Source organism: Podarcis cretensis, assembly GCF_951804945.1.
Source record: "Podarcis cretensis genome assembly, chromosome: 17".
In the NCBI taxonomy this organism is placed as follows: domain Eukaryota; kingdom Metazoa; phylum Chordata; class Lepidosauria; order Squamata; family Lacertidae; genus Podarcis; species Podarcis cretensis.
The window spans coordinates 33,509,785-33,519,021 of NC_137187.1; the positions used below are offsets into that span (position 1 = coordinate 33,509,785).

The following is a 9,237-nucleotide window of genomic DNA, read 5'->3' on the forward strand; positions in this document are numbered from 1 at the left end:
ACACAGAGCATGCAGCTCCATATTAAATAAAAACAACACACACAGCGCAAAATCCAAGAAAAGCCGATTGGTTCCAATGGACTGCATGGTTGACCTTGGTTCGGGGTTCAAATCCCAGTCACCATCAGCTGATCAGAAACCAGACTCAGTTTAACCATCTGTGAAGCGGAAACAGCAATGGCCTTACATAAGAGGAAGACCAACCAATTTAAGATTTTGTTAGCCAAATCCCGGGGGGGGGGGGCAGCTGTGACAGTCTGATGGAACAAAAGACAACTAGAAGTCTTGGAAACTGATTTATGATGCCATAAGTTTTTTGTAGGGCAAATGTAATTAATAACTAGACATCACATGGACACCCACACGAAGGCATCACAACAGCCAGCGCTGCTTATTTTAAATATGGTGTTGGTAACCACGTTTGTGCCACGTTTGGGAAGACAATACTGCCACTAGCCAAATGTAGAAGTAGCTATTGCAGGTCTCTCTCCCTTTCCCTCGCACAATGCCTCAAAATCTAAACCAGGGTGTGAAGGGTTGTAGATGACAGTCTCTCTTTTCTGCCCTGTAATGCATATTGTGGAGATTGCTGGAGTTTCACCAGGAATAAGGGATGGTGGCTCAACCTGTCTGGCGTCAAGCTAAGGCCTTCCCCCTCCTGCTCCAGGCCCCACAGATCCCCACCCAAACTGCCTGCAGAAACAGTGTGCCCAACCTTGGCACAGATTAGCCTCCCTAGTGCAAAAGTCGACCCTTTAACCTGCCTGCGCGAGTGGGGAAAGGCTATTCAAGCTGCCATTTTCTTGCACTGTAACTTTAAGAACCCAGTTCCCCCTCCTCTCCATCTCTCTCTCTCTCTGCTGCATTGCTGACCCTGTGGCTTTTCTCTCTCTCTCTACCACCCCCCTTCCTGCCTTTACACCCACGAGTGAGATGCGGTGCATACAGCTATTACAGAAAGAAAGCGCACATGCATCTAAGCCACCACTCCAGCCCTACACACACACCCCACTCCTTTCTCCCTCCATGCCCATGCTTCCCAGAGGGTGGGGTGCACATTGCAGTACGGCAGGAGTGCACAACTGAGCAATCGCTACAAGGTCAAAATGGCTTTGTGTCATCTACAAAGGCTGTTTTCCCCTTACGGTGGTCCCCGCCTTTTTAAACCCTAAATGTGGCATAAGCAGGCACTCATATCTGCCCCCACCCCGCCTACCTGCAACCAGGCGCATATTACACAGAGGGAAGTCTGGTCACAGACCCACCCATGCCATGCTTCCCTTGCACGCGCGCGCACACACACACACACACGGAGCCCGCTGGGTCTTGCCACCTTCCTCCCTACTGCTCACCCAACCTCGCCATCTCACACCCCTATTCTCCCGCCGCCTGAGACACGCGCGCGTCCCCTCCATCCCTTTTCCGCATTTCCACCCCGTCTCCTCCTCCTCCTCCTCCTCCTCCTGGCAGCATTTGCAACAGCCTCAGTACAAGCCGATTGTGCGTCGGGGGAGGCACTTAAACCCCTCCCTGAAATGCTGCCGCCAGCTCCTTTTGTTCGCCTGCAATCCCCCTGCCTGCAGACTCGCTCTCCAGCTCGCGGGGGGGTGGGGGGTGGGTCGGTGGGTGGGGTGGGGCCCAGATGGGAACGTCTCTCTAGGAGAGAGGACGAGGTTGGGGGGGGGGGCAGGAGAGCGCGATGCTGCTTTTCAAAAGGATGACATTTGCAAGCGCGCAACAAAATGCAACGCGCCAAGGAGGGCGGCGCGTCCCTCCCCCGCTTGCGTGCAGAGGGGCGGCGGCGGCAGCAGCGGAGAAATGCAGGTTCTAGATAGACGAAGCCCCCTTGCAACGGCATCGTCGGCTCCCCCGCCCGTCCCGTGGCAAGCCGGATCGCTTTTATTTCGCCGCTTGCCCTCCCCCTCTCCAAGGCACCGTTGGCGGAGGCAGCGGGCTGCAGCAGCTCCTTCCTCGCCTCCGAGGAGCCGCTTGGAGATGCGCGCCCGAGGGCGGCATGCGGAGAGGGCCACCGCGCGCCTTCCCGGCCCCGTCGAGCACGAGGTGGCCCGCGGCCGGCGATCCCACCCAGCCGAGAAAGCGGCGTGCCTTACGCGCGCCTGCATGGCGGCAGCCAGACGTGCGCGAAGCACCAACGGTTGCCCGCGGCCAGCTCGAGAGAGACACACCCCGAAGCGACCGAGGCGCACAAAACGCCCAGACACCGCCTCCCCTCCCAATTCCTACGCGCAATATCTCTCGAAACCCGTCGGGCTGCATCCAAAATTGCAAACCGCTGAGCTAGAAATCTGGCTTAAGCTGGGCCACTCTGCGGAGGCAAGGGGGGGGGGGAGCGCAAAATGTCCTTCTCTCCTCTTCTTGCACGACCTCCACGGTGATGGATGCGTGCAGGAAAGGACTGTTGTATCTGCATAACCGTTCCCCTCCAAGGGAAAAATCAACCACACGGATAGGAACTCCCCCCCCCCCCCCCATTATGATAGATGCTTTGGTGTGTTATGGTCGATTCCATCGTCCTCCGAGACGCAGCTAGCTCCGCTTCGGCCGTGCACTCGAATACGCACACCCTCCCCAAGGAAAACCCGAGGGAGGCTCGCCCTTCTCTCGGACCTGCACAATGTACTATAGCTGACACAATCCAGATACGTGTGTGTGTGTTCGTGTGAACACGCTCTTTAGCCCTTCTCCGCCCGCCCGCAATCTTTGGGTGGAAGGAAGGGCGTCGTATGGATCCTTTCAGGCTCCCGAATCGCCAAAGAGCCCCCCTTGTGCGCGCGCGTGTCCCTGGCGAAGGGGGCGAATGCGCCCGCGGAGAGCCACCGCGGCAGAGATTTCGCCTTCCCTTTCACCTCCCCGTTCAAGGCCAAAGCTCCCCCAAACGAGCAGCGGGGAGGGGCAGGGCTCTCCGGAGCGCCGTCTCCGCTACATTTCCCCCTTCCCCCGTTTATCCATCCATCCATCCAGCCCGCCGCCGCCCCCGAAGCATACAAAGGAGCGCCGGAGCCGCGAAATACCTACAGTGACCATGCTTAGGGCGCGCCGGGATCCTGCCGGGCGGCGGCGGCGGCGGCTCCGTGGACGGCTCTAGAATCGGGCTTCTTCGCCCCCTTCTTCTTCCTCCTCCTCCTCGGGTGGGGCGGGTCGGAACGGATTGGCCCCGGGTGCGGGGCGGGGGTCGCCTTGCCTTCCCGATCGATGGCGAGCTGGACCCCCCGGCGACGGTGGCGCATACAAAATAAGGGGGGGGGGGGAGGGAGGAAGCGAGGATAAATTGCTGTCCCGGGGGGCGGGGGAGAAGCGGAGGGAAGAAAAACCCTTCTTTTTATAAAAACAGCTTCCCTCCCGAGGAGAAGGGAGGCGGGGAAGGAGCGGAAGAAGTGGAAAAGGAGAAAGGATGGGCGTCGAAGCGGGATTTAGCCCGGAGAAGGGAGCCGCGAGGAATGTTAAAAGGAGAGGAGAACGGAGCGGAGAAAACAGAAAAAGAAAAGAACGCGGGAGGGGGTAGTAGAACGAGAGAGAGAGAAATGGGCGGATTATTTTTTTTTAAGGGGGGAAATTAAAAAAGGGGGGAACGGAGGAGGGACGGACGGGAGGCGAGCGACTCGCGGAGATACACACAATGGTCCTTTAAACGCCCTTGACTATTTACACCCGGGGATTTTGCCGGGGGGGGGGAGAGGGGGATGGGCGGGCGCTCTCTTCTCCGGGCCCCCCCTCGGGGCCTGTCCTTGGCCGTGAGCAAGGCGCTAGTCCGTCGGGGGCCCCGGCCGCCGCAGCTGGGCTCGCTCCGCCGCCCGCGCAGCCCCTCAGTGGCCCCCCACCTGCCGGGCCAGAAGCTTTTATGAGCCCCCCCCCAAAACTGACAGGGCCCCCGCTCATTGGCTGGCGGCGGCGAGCCATCACGGAGGCGCGCTCCTCCCTGCTCCGCTTAGAACCCCCCCTCCGCACCACACACGGTGGAGAGGCTGCGTGGGGAGGCAACGATGGGCAAAACGAAATGCGCGAAGGAGAGGAGACGAAGCGCCCCCCTCTGAATCTTTGCTTCTTCTCCCTTTCCTTTATCTCCCGATGGTGAACCCGCCCCCGCCCCCCCCCCCCCCACCGCTGCAGACGCCCGTTCAGACGGGCATTTAGACCACCCACCAGCCCAGGGAGGAGATAAAGCGAGGAAGGCGCCATAGAAGGCGCATAGAACAGGTGGTAGAGAAATCTCTCGCGCATCCTGCCCCAGAAAGCGGGGTGGGGGGAGATAAGGGAGATGGTGGAAGGAGGAGGAAAGAGCTGGGATAGCTCCGACAGTACAGCATGGCAACTCTTAATCTCAGGGTCGTGGGTTCAAGCACCACGTTGGGCAAAAAAAAACCCTGCATTGCAGCGGGTTGGGCTAGATGACCCTCGGGTCCCTTCCAACTCTGAAATTCTATGATTCTAAGAGAGAGAGAGAGAGAGAGAAGACACACACACCCCTCACATACGCACACTAGCTTCCTTGGAACAATGAAGAAAGTGCTGGAGCAGAACTATCAAACCATGTGAAGCTGCACGGGATCCACAAGCTGCCCCCCACAACAGCATCCCTGCAGCAGTGGTGGACAATTCTTTAGTTGCCCTCCAACATCCTCTGCAATATTGGCAAGGGACACTTGGAATAAGAGCCAGCCATGCCAGGTAAACTGATTCTGGTTGCAAAGGAAATTGCTCCAATTGAAATCCAGAATGTATATTCCAGACTCCGGTTCTCTTGCAGGGCTTTGAGGTGGTGCCCATACATGCATGCTGAATTGGCCAAAGGGAGAAAGGGCAGATATCTCTCACAAGGGAACCACGCTTAGATCTGAAGCTGAAAGTTGATTCCCTGGTATTCAAGAATCAGTGGGCACAGACAGTCAGGGAACTCAAAAATAGCTGTCCTCACACCTGAACTTTCGCTTGCCCATTTTGCATGTAAAAGCATGACATTGGAAGTTGCACACCCCGGCTCACACAACTGAGTTATTTAATGGCATATCATACCCAATCAGGTGCCATATTCCTGTACAGTTCAACTTAGACTCCAGTGTCCTGGGTGATCTCTTGGCACCAGCTTGGTAAACCCCCAGACAGAATTACTCATCCAACTAAAAAACAACTGAGCTCCTTCTATTATAAAGAGACCCACAGTTTCCCCAACACTGAGGGCTTCTAAATGAAACATACCTGATAGCTGTTTGTTTGCCTGAGGCAAGTCTGAACTTGGCTTTGGTTTTAAAAAACATATAACTGAGAATATTTTTTTGTCACAGAGGTCCTGAACATTATTATTTCCCTACTCTAGCAAGTATCCCAGAGATGCGTTGTGCACCTGAGAATCCATTCAGGTATATTAGAACTAAGGTAGGGTTACCAGATGTCCCTGGTTCCCAGAATGTCCCCAGATTTGCAAATCTGTCCCTGGGAAACATGGCAGTGGCAGCCACAGCAGCCCAGAGCCAGCCTGGTAGTGCAGCTGGCTCTGGCTGGCTTCAGGAGCTGCTTGCTGCCGTGGTGCCCGCCTCTGCCAAAGGGGAACTGAGGACGTCCAGCGGTACAGATCTCCTGCCCCCTTCCCCCCTTGTTTTGAGTGATTAGGGGAGTTGTGGGTGGGCGGCCGTTGCCCAGTTTTTTAAAAACTCTGCGCATTTATGTTTCACAGGGTGCGAAAGAAGAGCTTTGCACGTTTATACAATATGCATGTGTGCTTGGGCCCAGGGTCTTTTGCCTCACCATCCCCACTACTGACTCCCTGTTGCTACTCAGCTTAAAAAAAATAATTAAAGAATGTCCCCGGAATCATTGAAAAAAATCTGGTAACCATAAACTAGGGGGGGGGCAGACTGGGCAGCTACTGCTTAAGGATCCTACCTGCCTAGACAGCTCCCCCCAGAAGAAGCCCACCCTCAAGCAATTTCTTGGTCTTCCCTTAAATAATCTTGAAAATTGTAGTTTGGTGAAGATGCTGATGATTTCCTTCTTGGTGGGGTTGCTAACCCCCTTCACACAAAACTTCACACAAAACTATCATTCCCAGGGCTCCCCATGGCGAGGGAATAGCTATTGAACTCATTGAAATCTGTAGTGTAAATACACTTCTCTTGGCTCCATGTGAAGCAAGGGTATCCCAGCCCCTTAACACTCTGCACATATGGAAGTGTAGGAAACACCACTGATTGAATCCATCTAGCTTAATATTGACTTGCAGCATCACTCAGAGGGGTGGGATCATTCCTTGTCCTACCTGAAGATCCTGAGGATTGAACCTGGATCTTCTGCATGCCCTTGGTGCCATGGCCCCTCCTATCAGTGTACTTTGTTAGAGTGCATGAGAACCATCCAGACTTGGGGATTGTCCTTAACAGCCCTTTCCTAATCTTCCAGTTGACTAATTTCTCTTACAGCGTCAGAATTTTGCTGCCAAATTTTGATCCTGGGTAATGTCCTGGACACAAGTATTCACCAAACTGGAGTCGAGCATGTGGAATTGCAGGGACTGCAGAATTTCTAATTTCAGCAAGGGGGATGTGTGTGTTTTCATCTCTCTGTGTGCCTCTTGTCACTTTTCCATTGGCCTTGGTACTGCCGTGTTTCACCAGGCGAGGTCGTCTGTTTGCAAACGTGTCCCAGAAATTTGTTGGTAGGCTTGTTTTAGGGTGGCTTTTTTTTGTCTTTTCAATGTGTTGTTTGTTGCTGTTCAGTTTGATGAGTTAAAAACGTGGCTATTTGTAGGCTCAGTTGCTTGTTCCAGGATTGGCCAGCACTTGCATTTTTTGTCTTTAGAGGTGGCCTGTGTTTTTACTTTAACTTGTCTCAGCCTTTCTTTCTTTGACTTGTGATGTTTTGATTTGGGTAGCACTAGATAACACTAATCCTTTTTATTTAAAAGGAGTCGGCAGGAGGGAAGGGCACATCCCAGTTCTGCAGCCCTTGTAGATGGGGTGCATACAGAAAAATCTGTGGCAGAACATTAGCAAGATTTGTACAGTATGATCTCTAGTTCTTTGTAGAACAACAACCATGTGCTGATTTGGTTTCTAGTAGTTCTACCGTATTAAGCCTTTGAAATCATGTTCTCAGTAGGTCTGCTGTACAATTATTCTGTCATGGTTCTGTCATTTTGTTTTTGCCAGCATGGCCTTACCTGCAATTTTCTCTTCTGCAGGCCACGCATACATATTTCTATCATCTCTTGCTTGTATTATTTACCTTCCAGTACCCAATGACCTTGGAAATCTCTGAATTTGTTCCAATATGACCACCCTTGCTTGTCATTCAACCTACCACTAAGTGGGTCTGAAAGAGGGCCTCAGTGTTTGCCATGATCACCAGACCAAATTGTACAAATCGAAAAATGGAAAGCCACTGCCCGCCCCCATCAAAGTCTTCCCTCAAAGAGCAGAAGGTTAATAACTGTTGAGAGAGCCATAATGAATCTAGGCTGGCTGGCACTGACCTCTGATTCTACCAGACCTGCAGACCTTTTTCTAGAAAAATAGGTGCTGGTTCTCACCATGAAGTTGTTACATTAAGTGCCACATTTTTGTACATAATGGAAGATCTTGCTCCATACTCACACTTATGGGGTGTGGCTTCTGGCTCCCCTACCCCATCCTTTACCATAGTGCCTACACAACAACACCTTAGTTCTACTACCAGCCAATTGCTATCACTCTTTATATAGCACTTCAAGAAGAAACCAAAAAGTTCTACTGCAATACACTCAATTTCCCCATGCTGTGGAAGGCAATGGGTGCTTTGTTCCCGTTTCCACAAATGGAAAAACTGAGGCAGGTTGGAAAACAGGCTGCCAAGGTAGTTCTGCAAGTGGGATTTGAACATAGCTCTTCCACCAAGTCGTGATTCTGAAACTGCTGGACCATATTGTCCTTCTCCATGGCCCATCATGCAGTTCCTTCTCATGCAAGAGAAGGTTGAACTGGGATGGAAGAGAGACCATGGCTGTAGGTCAGAACACAGGGCCTTTCGCAGATCTTTGCTCCTTCCCCTATAAGTACTCGTTTAAACCACAAGGAGAACAATCACCCCAGACTCAGGAGCGCGTTCCAGAAGTCCCGCACCCCGAAACGTCCTTCCCTATTATCATGTGACTTCCCTCCAAAAGTAGCCTCTTCCTGTATCAGTAGATCAGACTCCGCATTCTGAGCTGTGGTTGAGAAAGGAATGAAAACAAGGCTCCCCGCTGCTCTCTTCCACAGACACACACACCTTGCCAAACTGAGATCAGCACCCAGGAGTCATGTTCCAGCCTATTGGACCTCTGGAGAGCTTTTGTTTTGAAAACTCTCTCTCTCTCTCTCTCTCTCTCTCTTTCTGTTTCTTGGAAGCATCTTTAGAGGTACGTCGCCCTGCTCCTCCTTCTTGCCCTGTCCTCTGCTTTGCTATGCAACATTGGTCAGACTGTTGAGGAGGGTTACACATAACAACATCCTTTCACCAAAAACCAACAGCTGTTTTCTCCATCTAGCTTCCCTGTGGACGGTCTCTTCAATCCTCTGAGCCTGTGTAGCCCTGTGATTCCTCTGTGGTGATCAACAGATCTCCCTCCCTCTCCACCCTCGCCCTGCCAACTTCCACCTACCAGAGGAACTCCTGTGCAGAGCAAAGAGAAAGCAGCCAGCAAAAATGTCAAGCTCTCATCTGCAAAATTCACTGCTTCCCACCATTTTGGCGCCCTGCAGCTGAGCTTCTAGCCACTCGGAGGATCAATGTGAACCATTTTAAACAGATGCCATCTCTGGCACCCCCTGAGTCCCGACCTCTGCCCCTCCAGCCCCTCTATCTTCCCCCCCTCCCCGGCTTTCAAGTGGGTGGGGACATTTGCCACAACTAAGGGAAGAGGATTGGTTTTCAGTGAAGCCCCCTACCTCATTTGCACTCAGGAGGTACCGTGCTGTGTCTTGTGGGCATCTGCTCATTTTCAGCAGCATCGCCATTTCTGATGGAGGGTGAGAGAGAAGAGAAGATTACAGTTAGTCTCAGCGGAGGGAGGGAGGGAAGGGAGAGAGAGAGACACACACACACACACATAACCAGGTAACGGTTTTGTATCCACGTCCGGTGATTTATAGCTGTGCCGGGCCTATTCCACTGGGGAGATCTGCAAACCACACAGCTTGCGCTGCGGATGAGAGGAACCAAAACCAACCACGCCCACCCACCCTCTTCTTGCATGTTTTTGCTTTCATG

The 9,237-nt window shown here is 52.9% G+C and overlaps 1 protein-coding gene across 7 annotated transcripts in view; it reads right to left on the minus strand.

Annotated features, from left to right (window-relative positions):
• Nucleotides 1-9,012, minus strand: part of ELAVL3 (ELAV like RNA binding protein 3) — an 86,396-nt gene extending 77,384 nt beyond the window's left edge. For 5 of the 7 annotated variants that reach the window (XM_079959652.1, XM_079959649.1, XM_079959648.1 and 2 more), the window contains exon 1: nucleotides 8,916-9,012. In XM_079959652.1, the coding sequence (XP_079815778.1) occupies nucleotides 8,916-8,984 (69 nt within the window). In that variant the 5' untranslated portion in view covers nucleotides 8,985-9,012. Of the gene's footprint in view, nucleotides 1-3,036; nucleotides 3,264-8,915 lie in introns of those variants that run through there. The other 2 variants (XM_079959653.1, XM_079959651.1) reach the window with 1 other exon arrangement.
• Between the last annotated feature and the right edge of the window lie 225 nt (nucleotides 9,013-9,237).